Source organism: Crotalus tigris, unplaced genomic scaffold, assembly GCF_016545835.1.
Source record: "Crotalus tigris isolate CLP2741 ecotype Arizona unplaced genomic scaffold, ASM1654583v1 scf7180000017633.3093840, whole genome shotgun sequence".
Classification (NCBI taxonomy): domain Eukaryota; kingdom Metazoa; phylum Chordata; class Lepidosauria; order Squamata; family Viperidae; genus Crotalus; species Crotalus tigris.
Window position 1 is genome coordinate 2,646,383 of NW_024096527.1, and position 14,634 is coordinate 2,661,016.

Genomic DNA, 14,634 nt, shown 5'->3' on the forward strand with positions numbered 1-14,634 from the left:
CGGATCACAATAATTACAACAATTCGTAATAAAATAATAAAGTAATAAAATCAGGCATGGCTCACTTAATGACCATCTTGCTTAACAATGGAAATTATGATCCCAATTGTGACTGTAAGTCAAGGAATACCTGTACTTTTACATCTTTAATACTCTACACGATTGTGTCATGCTTCAATTTAAAGTAGAAGTCTTCCTAGTGGGCATATGACCTTGGGAAATTATGCAAGTGCTTTAATGAGACAATGAAAAAGCACCTCTTTAAATCTAATTCAAGACATTGCACTTTCCTAATGATCCACCTGCGTATTCCTAGTCTTTAACTGCAGGAGAATGCAATTAATTTACTAGATAATGCTCCCTTTTTCTTTGCTGTGTCCCCTCCATGTCAAAAAAATTCTGAGGCCAGGGCACATTTTGCACAGAAAACTCTAGTGTTGTCTCTATTCCAGACAGGGAAATCAGAAACACTCACAACTGGATGCTCTCATTGTATTTGGGGGACCAGCTATTATTCTTGGACTTGGTAGCAAATTTCCTTTTCTTGTCACTGAGATGTGGCCCAATAATGTTGACTTCAATGAAAGGCCGGAAGATGCCCGATGTTTGCCACTTGAGATCATTGGCAGCCACCACTAAGGCAGAAAGCAGAGAGAGGAAAAACGATTATGGTGGTTGGAAATAATGTGGATTATTAGAGCAGAAGAAGTGTGGAATTGGCAACCTGTAATATTCTGGATTTTCTAACCTACAGTTGACTATGACCTTGACATATGTTAATTAAACTGTTGTTAATTCAATTGTTTTTCACATGTTGCCTAAAATCTAAACAGCGTACGCCACTTGCATTATTCAAAAAATTTCATTTATATCTATATGTACATCTTTGTGACAGCTCCGTATGATAAACCAATTGCTCTCATGCTCACTCAATACATATATATTTCCCCATTTGCCTTTGTGTGTATTTGGGTGCAGTCACAGGAAAAATGGAGGTTGCAAGCACAAAGGGAGAAGAAGGACAAAATGGCTATTCATCCATCATTTTGTCTCTGGATAGTATATATTTCTATCCTGCCCAAAAGTCAGAAATGAACCCTGCAATATAAACCAATGGAATAATCCAGGATTTTAATGAATTAACGTAGGGCAGTAATGTGCTGCCTTCCCTAGTAATCAATGACAAATATACACAGCCTTGACAAACTGAGGCTCTGTGTATTTCTATTGTAGCTAAAAAGTTATAGTTTATGGCATCTTTTCCAACTTGCCGTCGTCTATATGTGAACATTTCTATATTTTCCTTTTTTTTAAACCACCCCAATCTGAAGACTCTGGGCAATGTGGATAAAAGTAAAACGTCAGAATAAAAAACTAGCAGATGTGACTACCAAACAATAAAAAAAAGATAGAATAAGATTTAGCGGCTTCCCAAATATATTGGTTCAAGAAGCCCCAGGTAGTGTGGCTTTCTGCCACTTTGGGAAATGCTGGTCTCCTGGTGATCATCACTGACCTTTGACTGTTACTTTGTGTTCACTGGTGCCAGGATGGGTGAAAAACTCAACATGGACGGAGACTTCTCCCACAGGATCGTCTACTCCAGAGCCTGCATGGCAAAAGCAGGAGGGGAAGAGGTCCCAGAGTGGCCAGACAAGAAGAGAGCAGAGGAGATGACCATTAGCCTTTGCCAGACCAGGCGCCCTGTCCATCAACACCATGCAGGGACTCAGGGCTGCTGGTTCCCTTGGAGTGATTCTCATTTAGAGGCACCTCTGGCTTTGGGTCTTTTAACAATGAGCCCTTCCCTCTACTAGACTGATCAAGTTAAGGCTTCGCCTCTCACAAAAAAAGTTTTCCTGGAAAATTATTATTAAATAGTATTAATATCCCAAAATCTATCTGTTTTCTCTTCCTAGCATTTTCTTGCAAGTATAGGGTCTGCTTTTTTTTCAGATCAATTGAGTGATGATACTGAACATTAGCTGTGACAGGAATTGACTATCTGACTTATCATATCTATCCATCCATCCTCCCACCAGCCAACCAGCCAGCCAATCAATCTTGGACATTAAGGACCTCACAGTTCAATTCTAAGCTACAAATATTCCTTTATCAGAGTCAGTCAGTCAGTCAGTCAGTCAGTCAGTCTGTCTCTCTGTCTCTTTGTCTATCTATCTATTTTTCTTTTTTCTCATGCTCTCTCTCCCTCTCTCCTTCTCTTTCTCTCTGCATCCTTATATATTGTATATGGCCCCAAATCTTAGAAGACTCTAAGAGGTTTGCTCCTGGGCCATGAAACAAACAACAGCATCAACCTTACTTTTCAATCACAGTGGGCAGGACCTTCCCTTTTGAAGTTGTTCTACTCCCACCCCCCAACACCAGCCCAGCCCCCAGAAGCAGGAGATCAGCTCCTTGTTCAAACAGGCTTCTTCCACAAAGGAGCTTGACATGCAGCAAAGGCCAAAAGGAAAGGCAGGAACAGGTGGGTGGAACGAATCAGTCTGCACAGGCGCACAGGGCCAGCGGTGTGGTTAGATAGCATGGACAAGGTATCAGAGGGGAGGGGAAAAGGAGAGCTGGTCGCAACAGGGAGGCCACAGAGTTGGGAAAAGGAAGAACGGAGAGGGTTTCTGCAGCTTTCCCAGGGGTCAGACCCTCAGGAAAGGGGGCTAAGGCTGCGGATCTCAGAGCGAGGGAGAAACAAGATAGAATAGAATAGAATAGAATAACAGAGTTGGAAGAGTCCTTGCAGGTCATCTAGTGTAACCCTGTGCCCAAATAGGAGACCCAACACTGTTTCTGATTGATGGCAGTCCAGTCTCTTCTTGAAAGCCTCCAGTGATAAAGCTCCCTTAACTTCTGAGGGCAAGCTGTTCCATTGGTTGATTGTTCTCACTGTCAGAAAATTTCTCCTTATTTCTAGATTGAATCTCTCTTTGATCAGTTTCCACCCATTATTCCTTAGTCTGGTCTTCAGGTGCTTTGGAAAATAGGTTGATCCCCTCTTCTCTGTGACAGCCCCTCAAATATTGGAACACTGCTATCATGTCCCCCCTGATTCTTCTCTTCACTAGATTAGCCAGTTCCTGTAATCGTTCTTCATGCTTTAGCCTCCAGTCCCCTAATCGTCTTTGTTGACCCTCTCTGCACTCTTTCTGGTGTCTCAACATCTTTTTTATAGTGTGGAGACCAAAACTGGATGCAGTATTCTAGGTGTGGTCTTACTAAGGCTGTATAGAGTGGTATTACCAGTAGTACCATATGTCATCTTGATTGAATCCCTCTGTTAATGCAATTTAGGATTGCATTGGCTTTCTTGGCTGCCACAGTGTTGACTCATACTTCACTGATTGTCCACTAAGACGCCAAGATTCCTCTCACAGTTATAGCTATTAAGCTTAGTTTCACCCAATCTATATGTGTACTTTTGGTTTTTCTTGCCTAAGTATAAGATTTTACTTTTCTCTACACTGATTTTCATTTTGTTAGATAGGGTCCAGTATTCAAGTCTGTCAAAATCCATCTAGGGTGTTGGCTATTCGTGCCTGATGGGTCAACAAAGGTTTTCCTCCTTCTAAAATAGATTCTGTGACAAAAGCAGTTGTAACACCCAACTGGTTGGTAGTCTTTGGATAGTACCGGCCTGTTCTAGCACACACAGAAGTGGAAAATCATAGGTCCTCCCTGGGCATTTATGCTTTCTTGCTTGACTATCCTGGGGCAGCAATTTCCACTGCTGAACAGCATGTGCCATCAGGAAGTTCCTAGTGATGTATAATCAACATGACTTGCTCTCTCTGTGTGTGAACGTGAACACACAATCTGATTTTATGTCAGTCCTGGGCTCAAAAGTCAGAAAACTCTACCCTAGCTCATCAAGAACTGCAAGACAGGGGAACGGGCAATAATCTTGTGCTATGATTTGTCCTTAAAGTCCTCAGAATGTAGAGATAAAATGTTTCTGTGCATGGAGATTCTCTTTGATAATATTGAATATAGCTAATGTAGGGCTTAGCCCACATGCTAGGCACAGTTCTCGCTCCTCCTAAATCAGGGGTAGGCAACCTTGGCTCTTTTATGACTCGTGGACTTCAACTCCCAGAATTCCTGAGCCAGCATGGCTCAGCTTGGAAACCTGTCCCTTTTCCCTCAGCATGGCTGGCTCAGGATTTCTGGGAATTGACGTCCACGAGTCATAAAAGAACCAAGGTTGCCTACCCCTGTCCTAAGTCTTCATATATTTCAAGACTGCTGGCAGCTCCTGCCTTAGTCTTTTGTTCTCTGACTAAATGCATCTAAATGTTGGGAGTTTACTGTGTTATGATCACTATTCTTTCGTTCATTGGTAATGCCCTTTTTATGTTCTTTTTTATTGGCAATGTTCTTTTTGCATTGATGTTTTCATTTGTAATTTTATTTTTTATTGTCTTTATTTTATTGGATTTGACCAAAGGTGTTGGCAGAATAGATAGATTACTTTAAATCTGGTCCTTAAAGTTGGTCTAAACACATTTTGAATAACAATAGAAATCACAAAGTGAAGAGGAGGGCAAAAAATAGACAGTCTTTAGTAATTGCCTAGATCCGCAGCTTTTGCCCCCTGCATGCTTAAGATCTTTAAAAACCCATGCCTTTTGTTATCCATAAAAGGTCTAAAAAAACCCCACATACATACAACCACCTTCCTGATCATCCCAATTCCTATATCACATGCTCAGACTTGCTGGATCCACAAGGCTTAAAACCAACAGGTCATTTCCATGTGCTAAAGGCAAGCAGAGGATGGGCAAACTGCTGGAGCAACCCCCTATGGCGTCAAATCAAATCCTTCGCCCACCCTCCTCTTCCTCCTCCTCCTCCACCCCCACCACCCGCGATGTGCTTGCAGACAGGTATCATTCTGATGCATTCAGTGCACTTGCAAAAAGAGGCACAGCCTGAGGGTAACAGCACTTGGAACAGGGCTAGTTCAGAACATCCCTTGCTGGAAGAGAAAAGGAACATGGTCTTGGATTTGGCTGCAAGGCTGTCCCCCCTCCATTTCTCTTCCAGACCTCCCCTGGGATGGCATCCTGTGCTTCTGACTAGCCTTGACCAGTGTGATGGGATGAGGGGTGCATTTGAGGATGGGAAGGAGTGTCAGGACAATGGTATGACACGTACCCTTCTCTGGATAGGTTTCTTCACTAAGAGTAAATCTAATCCCTTTTCCACCATGAACTAGTAATGAGAAAAGGAAGGAAGGAAGGAAGGAAGGAAGGAAAAGATACAATATTGGAAGGAAAAGGAGAAGGAAGGAGAAGATGGTGGTTGAAAGGAAAAGAACAAGAACAAAAATGTGCAGGAGGACAAGAGAAGGTTGGAAGGGAGGAATGAAAACGGGCAGATGGTGGAGAGAAAAAGAAAAGAAAGATCAGCCCGCACATCTGCTTTAGAAGGCAGCTGGAGAAGCAAAAGGTAGGTTAGGGCAAATGCCAACTTGAATGCTAGAGAAGAAGGCAGAAAAAGGCTAAATAGGAGTTATTTAGTTATTGTACTAAATTTATTAGCCACCTTAATCTGCAAAGTTAACTTTAGGCTAAACCAGTGCTTCTCAAATAGTGGGGCGCCCCCCAGGGGGGGCGCGAGGCTCCATAAAGGGGGGCTCGTTTGACCTCGGCAAATACTGTCATATTGGATTTCTAGATCGGATCATCCAACTCACTCGCAAGCGGCAGCCCGACACGGAGGACAACATGACCGCCAACGCACCTGACACATGCAAAGGACCCGATTGGATAGACATGATGCTCTATCTTGATTGGCCAAACCCGCCTGTGTGACTTTTAGACCCGGAAATCGGTCCTCTGTACAGAAAAAAATTTTTTACAGTCGTGCGGGGGGTGCGAAATGTTTTCTTCTTCCTAGGGGGGCATGACAGAAAATAATTGAGAAGCACTGGGCTAAACCAACATTTCTGAACTTTGGCCATTTTAAGACTCCCCATACTGGCTGGGGAATTGTGGGACCTGAGGTCCACATATCTTAAAGTTGCCAAGGTTCAGAAATAGTGGGCTGAACTAATGTCCAAGATGCTGACTCCTGTGACAGCCCTGTAAAAAAAAAACAACAACCCATGTTTCTGGATGAACCAAAGATCCCATTTCTCCCCTGAAGTAGCAGTCAGCCATCTTCTTCTGCATGAGCCAGAGGCCGTGCTGCTATTACCACTGCCACTATTTTTTGGGGAGGAGGAGGGGGGGAATGAGTCACTGCACCAAGGCAGCTAGTGAAGCCATCACCAAAATGTTGGTCTGAGAGGTAATGAGAGTTTTCTCCTCCTCTCTCTTGGACAGGGTGAATATATTTCTTTTTAGGACCATGGGCTCGATGATTTGGGGGTGGCAGGTCACATCCAGCTCAAGGGCCCTAGGCAGCTAACCTCTGCTCTAAAGGGATGTTTGCATTTCCTGCAGAAACAAATCAGGTGCCTCCCAGCAGCACATGGAGCAAGAGAACAGCGGTCCTCTCATCTTGGCTGCCCAAAAGATTTAGTCATAGCTACTGAAATATCCTAATAAGTAGATATCAATAGGCTTGCTTTCCATTGGAATATACGCTGTAGAGCAGAGGTCCACTACCTTGGCTACTTTATGACTTGTGGACTTCAACTCCCAGCCATGCTGGCTGAGGAATTCTGGGAGTTGAAGTCCACAAGTCATAAAGTGGCCAGGTGGGGGGACCTCTGCTGTAGAGTCTGCTTCAAAACAACAGCAGAGGCCCTAATGGGAAGCTCTACGAAGGCAACTCCCTTTCCTTAATGTTTTCTCATGCAGCAGAGTGAGGGTGACTCAGGTGGACTGCTCCTGAATGTGGAAGTCCCATTTAGCCACCTAAAGAATCCAAGAAGGACTCTTGAAGATGAAAGTACACCAAGAGCATCATCTTTAATCTCCTTGGAAAAAGTCAGTGGCCTTACGCAATTCCCACCCACCTAACCTTAACCCCCGTTTCCTAGCAAGCGTCCGTGGACCCCCTCTCGGCCGCTTACCCTGAGCGGACTGCGTCTGGACAAAGGTTTTGATGAGCAAGTCTGTGGCTTGTGTGTAGAGCGAGAGGGCGTAGCGCAAGGATTGCAAATCTGGGCTTTTCTCCAAGAAGGTTTTTTTGAGACCAACTCCTCCTGCATGGAAGTATTGCTGATGGGGAAAAAGGGGGAAGAGAAAAGCAGGAAATCCAGTTAAAGTACCCACCCTGTACTTTCAAGACTCTCAACCATTGGCAGGAGGGATAGTTCAGTTTTCACAGTTCTCCTTCCATATGTCATATTGGGTTCCTCGACATACGGCCATTCGTTTAGTGACCGTTCAAAGTTAACACTGAAAAAGTGGCTTATGACCAATATTCCCAACTTACAACTGTTGCAGCATCCCCATGGCCTCCTGATCAGAATTCGGACGCTTGGCAACTGACTCGCATTTATGACGGTTGAAGTGTCCCGGGGTCATGTGATCCCCTTTTGTAATTTTCTGACAAGCAAAGTCAATGGGGAAGCTACTTAACCATCACATTACTAACTTAACAAGTGCAGTGATTCACTTGACAACTGTGGCAAAAAGGTTGTAAAATGGGGCAAAATTCACTTTACAACTGTCTCACTTAGCAAAAGAAATTTTGGGCTAAATTGTTGTCGTACGTTGCGGACTATCTGTAGCATATAATTAAACCAAACTGACTGGATTTAGGCAATGCCCAGTGTTACATACAAGTTAACAGAGGTTAACCTTAATAATAATAATAGTAATAATAATAGTAATAATAATAATAATAAAGTTGGAAGGGATCTTGGAGGTCATCTAGTCCAACCCCTGCTCAGGCAGGAAACCCTAGACCATTTCAGACAAATGTCTGTCCAGTCTCTTCTTAAAAATTTCCAGTGTTGGAGCATTCACCGCTTCTGGAGGCAGGTTGTTCCACTGGTTAATTGTTCTAACTGTCAGGAAGTTTCTCCTTAGTTCTAGGTTGTTTCTCTCCTTGATCAGTTTCCATCCACTGCTTCTCGTCCTGCCTTCAGGCGCCTTGGAGAATAGCTTGATTCCCTCTTCTTTGTGGCAGCCCCTGAGACATTGGAACACTGCTATCTTGTCCCCCCTCATCCTTCTCTTCATTAAACTAGACATACCCAATTCCAGCAACCGTTCCTTGTTATGTTTTAGCCTCCAGTCCCCTAATCCTCTTTGTTGCTCTTCTCTGTACTCTTTCTAGAGTCTCAACATCTTTTTTACATCGTGGTGACCAAAACTGGATGCAGTATTCCAAGTGTGGCCTTACCAAGGCATTCCAAAGTGGTATTAACACTTCATGTGATCTTGATTCTATCCCTCTGTTAATGCAGCCTAGCACTGTGTTGGCCTTAGACCTGTGTAAATTTAACTGTAAGATCTTCAACTCATCTCTAGCCATAGTACCACTTTTGCTTCATTTTCACTCATTTCAGTTATGGTAAACATCTATGGGTGTCAGTGACATTATCCTACTTTATAGTCCCAGGACAGCTAAGATTGGATCCAAAATGACCGTTTCCTCAAGGCCATTTAAGAAGCAGCAATTTGAACCCAGAACTTCCCAATGGTCTATCCACCGTACCATATTGATTCTAAAATGATAAATACTGAAAAATGGGAATTCCAATTAAACCCATATATACCCACTGACATTCAACTTATTCTCAGAATCTAAAACAGTCTTTCTCAAGTTTAGGAACTTTAAAATGGGTGGACATCAACTGCCAGAATTCCCCCAGCTTCTTCCCACGCTTAAGAAACACTTAATTTAGAATCTAGAACAGTGGTTCTCAACCTTTTTAATGCCGCGACCCCCAACTGGTCGTAAGTCGAGGACTACTCAACTGGTTGTAAGTCAAGGACTACTCAACTGGTGCAGCACCATTTGCAGAATGGGACTTTTGGCAGGCTCAGCAGGGAAGAGACAGCCTGGACAATTCCTATTGGCTTTTGAAAGCCAATAGAATTAGACTCTATTCAAGAGAGTCTATTCTATTGGCTTTCAAAAGCCAATAGAATAAAAGGGAGTAGCACAGCTAAGGAAAAGGGGAAAAAATGGCAGACTGCGTTGTTTGGCGACCCCAGTGAAATGGTCGTTCGACCCCAAATGGGGTCGTGACCCACAGGTTGAGAACCACTGATCTAGAATTTAGCTGGGATAAAAAATTAATCTAGAATTTAGCTGGGATAAAGAGTGGGGAGAACATAGAATTATTTACCTTGATGGTATCCAGTGCAAGTTCCACCACAGCACACTGTTTGGGTGTCAAACTCTTAGCTTCCTCACGTACCATGTGATCCTGGCAGGAAGAAGCCATGATGTGTAATAACTGTCTGCACAAGATAACCATAACTTCTGTTTTCTATACATCTCTAACCATGAGCCACCCTATGTATTCATTCTGAGGCTGCATTTGGAAACCTAGATCTTTAAGAAGGGCATTTGGGTGGTTTGACTGGGAAAGGAAGATTGATCAGGTTGTTTGGAGTCTCTTCCAAGTTCCCTCATAGTTCAATTCCTTGTTGGCTACCTTTCTTCTCAGAATCATTCTCTAACAGAGAGGAAAAAATACTGTAGCCAACAGGAACAAAAAGATTCCTCCTAAAACTTCCTCCTAAAAATAACAATGTCTCTCTGCCCCAGAAAAATGAAACACATTAGGATTCGCTCTTCTTTTCTTCCCCAACCCTTAATAATAATAATAGTAGTAGTAAAGTTGGAAGGGACCTTGGAGGTCATCTAGTCCAACCCCCTGCTCGGGCAGGAAACCCTACACCATTTCGGACAAGTGGCTATCCAGTCTCTTCTTAAAAACTTCCAGTGTTGGAGCATTTACTGCTTCTGGAGGCAGGCTGTTCCACTGATTAATTGTTCTCACTATCAGGAAGTTTCTCCTTAGTTCTAGGTTGCTTCTCTCCTTGATTAGTTTCCACCCGTTGCTTCTTGTCCTGCCTTCAGGTGCTTTGAAAAATACATTTACATTTGAAAATACACTTACATTTGAATTTAACAACTCAATAATATTCTCCGTTGTAAAATTAATTTTTATTTATTTATATAACCACCTTTATTATTTTTATAAATAACTCAAGGTGGCAAACATATCCAACACATTTTCCACCCAGTAGCAACCCTGCGAAGTGTTTGGGCTGAAAGAGAGTGACTGGCTCCAAGTCACCCAATCAGCTTTCATTACTAAGGCAGAACTAGAATTCACAGTCTCCTGGGGATTGGCCCAAAGTCACCCAGTGGGCTTTCAGGACTAAAACAGGACTTGACCTTACGGTCTCTTGCTTTATAGCGTGGCGCCTTAACAACTAGACCAAACTTGCTCATGAATGCAGAAGATGGGTTGATTAGAATCATAGGGGTGGAAGTGGCCTCAGAGGTCTTCTAGTCTAACCCCCTGCTCAAGGCAGGAGAGACCTTATACCAGGGGTAGGCAACCTTGGCTCTTTTATGACTCGTGGACTTCAACTCTCAGAATTCTTGAGCCAGCATGGCTCAGCTTGGAAACCTCTCCCTTTCCCCTCAGCATGACTGGCTCAGGAATTCTGGGAGTTGAAGTCCACGAGTCATAAAAGAGCCAAGGTTGCCTACCCCTGCCTTATACCATCCTGGTCAAATGGTCGCTCAGTCTATTTTTGAAAACCTCCAGTGATGGAGCACCCACCACTACAGGAGGCAAGCTATTCCACTGATTAATTGTTCAGTTAATAATTATTTCGTTAATTGTTCATGCCACAAACTAACCTTTGGTTTATTGAATTAATCTGGTTTACTGAGTTTCCATAATAATCCGAATCCTAAATGAATACACTGACTTAATTTATGCAACATAAGGGGGTCACAAATTTCAAAACAACATTTTGATCTAGTGGATTATCTGACCTTGTGCACTGTCTTACAGTCTGTAGTGTAGAGACCGGTGTTTCTTAACCTCGGCAGCTTTGGGTTCTTACCATTTCTATGATGTAATTGTCCCTTCCAATATGCTTGTAGCACAGAAGCTGGTCTTCTGTCTGACTGACTCTGACTTTGCTACTCTTTCCTTGCATTGCTTACCTTCAGTTTTGAAAGCTGCCCTAATTCCTTGGCTGCATTGAAGATCATCTGCGTACCCTGAAGAGCAGGAAGAATGAAAAGAAGAAAGGATATATAATAAAGAGAAGGAGGCAATTTCACAACCACTTTTTCAAATACTTTTTCATAATATAGGGTAAGAAAATCAGATGACATTCTATTCAGGGGAGCTTCACAGAAATGCCATTATAATATACTGTATAATTGATTTATTTTGCCAGACCTGGGAATTATATTATGGCTTTTTAATAAGGGACTGTCAAGTCAATTACAGCATAGATATTTTGTGTCACCTAAGGATTTAATGGTCCTATGATCATTTGGGCTACTGGAGCAAATTTTTAGATTTTTTTTTTCTCATTGGATAGTTGCTTTGTCTCTGAATAATCTACTTTTATTTCTAAGGAGAATATTATAAATTTGCAAACCTAACAAAGATGATTAGATATGTAAATACATACCTTCCAGTTTTCAGAAAACCTGTTGTTCCTTTTATTAGGTCTTCATAGTCTTTAAAGAACATTTTAAATGAAAATGCAGATTCCTTAACATAACATTTCCTGACTTAACATTATTCACAATTTTTACCTGAGTGGAAAAGAAAGAAACCTCTGAACTTTTCTTTCTGAATTAAAATGTCTTTGATTTTAATCTTATGACACCAAACCAGAGTCCTTGTTCATGATATATAGCTCATTGAAAGTTATCCAAAGTGACCCCAATTTTTAAACAGGGAAATAGATGAAATCATAGGCTGATCAGCTTAATGCCTCTTATGGGCAAACTAGTAAAAATGATAATCAAAGAAAAAAATAACGAAGCCCACAGAGAAACTGCATGGATTCTATATTTCACCAATTTTCTTAGAGAGTATCAACAGCCATGTGGATTAAGGTGACAGCCCTGACCCCCAGCAATCACTACTATATATTATTCAGTAATAGAACAATTCTGATATGATATGACCAAGTTCTGATCTTTTCTCACATGATTATGACAAATCTTTAGGGGGTTTTCTTCTTCTTTATAAAAAAAAATTACTGGCTACATACACAATTCAAAGTAATACGCTCCATATAGAATAGTCCTGACTCCTATACTTGAATAAATTTCCAAGAAAGAGCCTGAACCCTGAATAACATAGTTCATCCTCCTACATACATATTCAATTCCTTACAGTTGCAACATTAGTGATAACGTCATACACAGCTTCTTGAAGGCAGCCTATTTGCACTGGTGGAATATGCATACATTCTGCTGTAAATCACAAAATGCCTAGTAGAGGGCATTTGAACAGCCATAATTTATAAATCCAGATTTCCTAATAACAGACTCTCAATACTGCATCTTGTGGGTTCATTGATGAGTGGCTTTCCAGATTGTGTTTTGAATCATTGCCAGCCACAAAATCCAGCTCATGCCCCTTCACTATTTCAGAAGCCCACCCAGTCTCTGGAGCAAGAGTGGGCAACTCACAGACAATTCTACCCCATACTCCCCCCACAAAAGGACAAAAAAAATCCATTATATTCCACAAGGGTAGACTAGTTTCATTTGGATCTATTAATCCTTCTCTTTTCTATTTGTTTCACAGACATCCAATATAATCAATCATTTTTCCATCCATCCATCCAACCATCCATCCATCCATCCAACCATCCAACCATCCACCCATCCATCCCTCTAACCATCCACTTTACAATTTACTCATCTTACATTTCAAGTTGCCATTTTTTTATGGTTGTTATTATGCAAGTCCCTATGTATTGACCCCTACCCCAGCTTTGGTCAATTGAAGCCTTCATATACAGTAATGCATTTATTCTCAAGGAGAGGAACTATCCTTTTTTCTCCTAATCATGCACAAGGCTCTTTGGAAGTCTTTTCAGCTGATGACCAAGATACAAACATTTTATACAGCAACACAGAGAGTCCTCACCCCTTTTGAAAAGCCTCACTTGCTTGCAACAGTTCCTGCCCCATCTACTCAATCATTTCCCCACATATTTGGTTTTACATCTTCATCCCTCCCTCTCTGCCCCTATGGTCTGGATGTCTTCCACAGCCCTCCAAACCCAACCACCACCACCCCCGTGCCCTCCCTCTACCCACTCACATGCAGACAGTCAAGCAAGCAAGCTGAGCAAAAGATTTCAGAAGGAAAATATTGAATAATTGCTGGGGTTTTGGTTGGAAACAGAGACTAACAAACATGAGGTTTTAAAAGAGCAGCCAGTTCCAAGTAGCAAATTCTGGTAAGAAAGAAGGACAAGAGAGACAAACAGACAAAGGATTCAAATGACCACAGGAAAGAAAGACCGGCAGGTGGGAGATTTTCATGGGGAGGATAGGCAAGAAAACAAAATAGATGAAGCAGAACAAGAATTAAATGGAGAATCCTTACTTCAGTGTGACTGGGGAGCTTCACCCTAGTCTGTGGAAAGAACAGCACTATTTGTATGATTGCAGCATCTAGAAAACTTATGATAGCAATACAACACCCTCCCTTCCCCACAACCATGCTGACATCAGATGCCATCTCTGCAAAGACCGTGATGGCTGGGATAATAGGGTTACCGGCACACCTGGACAATATCAGATCTGGAGGAAAGCTATTTTTATGGTAAATGTCATGACCAGTTTATGGAGCATTGATATGCATTGCTATTTTAAATGGGTTAAACAGAAAATTAAGAAAGATTAAACTGGAGTTGTGATACTTTTCATAACGCATCCTCCAAAACGACTCTTTTGTTTGAATTTACACTAAAAACTTTAGATCTGATTTCCACCAGATTAATTATAATGAATTCATGGGGCTACTTTTGAAATTCCTCTCCTCCTTGAAGGTTTTCATTATTCTTTATTCATGATCCAAAATGGATCATTTATAGTCCATTGTTCTAAGTTTTAAAAATTTCCATCTGTATAGGACTCTTCTGTTAATCTCCTAATTTTCTGCTAAACTTCTCCTTTTGCATATCTAACCCAGCTCAGTCAGAATTTGGGTTGTAGCTCTCATTTAAAATATGATAAGAACTAATTTAATTTTTGAAATATAGGCAGGCTTAGTGACTTATATACTCCCTGGCCAAGGAGATTTTGCACCATAACATGCTGAGATCTCTGACCTAGGAAATCATCTAATTCAGGGCCAAAATTATGACAAAGCCAAAACATTTATCCTCCAAGATTTAAATAAGTGACAATGAATAGGAAGCAAATGATGTCTTCAATAAACACCCACTCATCCAATCTTGAGTCAAGATTTGAACAAACATGAATGGATCTTATTCACATTACTGCTTTTTGCTTTGAACATTTGGCTTGTGAAGAAGGGAACCTCCTGCTTTTTAATTCCTTTGAGGAAGGAATGGTGGACCTTGACAGAGATGTGCATGTTTCAGCAATGACTGGCAATTGGTTCAGACAAAGCATACTCTTATTTCCATATTACTCACAGAACACTTGGCTTATTGATCAGCTACCCCTCAACTTCTG

The 14,634-nt window shown here is 41.7% G+C and overlaps 1 protein-coding gene across 19 annotated transcripts in view; it reads right to left on the reverse strand.

Annotated features, from left to right (window-relative positions):
- Positions 1-14,634, reverse strand: part of UNC13A (unc-13 homolog A) — a 124,761-nt gene that overhangs the window by 5,122 nt on the left and 105,005 nt on the right. For 10 of the 19 annotated variants that reach the window (XM_039334770.1, XM_039334774.1, XM_039334768.1 and 7 more), the window contains 7 exons: positions 13,538-13,567; positions 11,116-11,172; positions 9,269-9,349; positions 7,037-7,184; positions 5,170-5,226; positions 1,517-1,609; positions 476-635 (listed from right to left, as the gene is read on the reverse strand). In XM_039334770.1, coding sequence (XP_039190704.1) covers positions 476-635; positions 1,517-1,609; positions 5,170-5,226; positions 7,037-7,184; positions 9,269-9,349; positions 11,116-11,172; positions 13,538-13,567 — 626 coding nt within the window. Of the gene's footprint in view, positions 1-475; positions 636-1,516; positions 1,610-5,169; positions 5,227-7,036; positions 7,185-9,268; positions 9,350-11,115; positions 11,173-11,594; positions 11,722-13,537; positions 13,568-14,634 lie in introns of those variants that run through there. The other 9 variants (XM_039334776.1, XM_039334787.1, XM_039334778.1 and 6 more) reach the window with 4 other exon arrangements.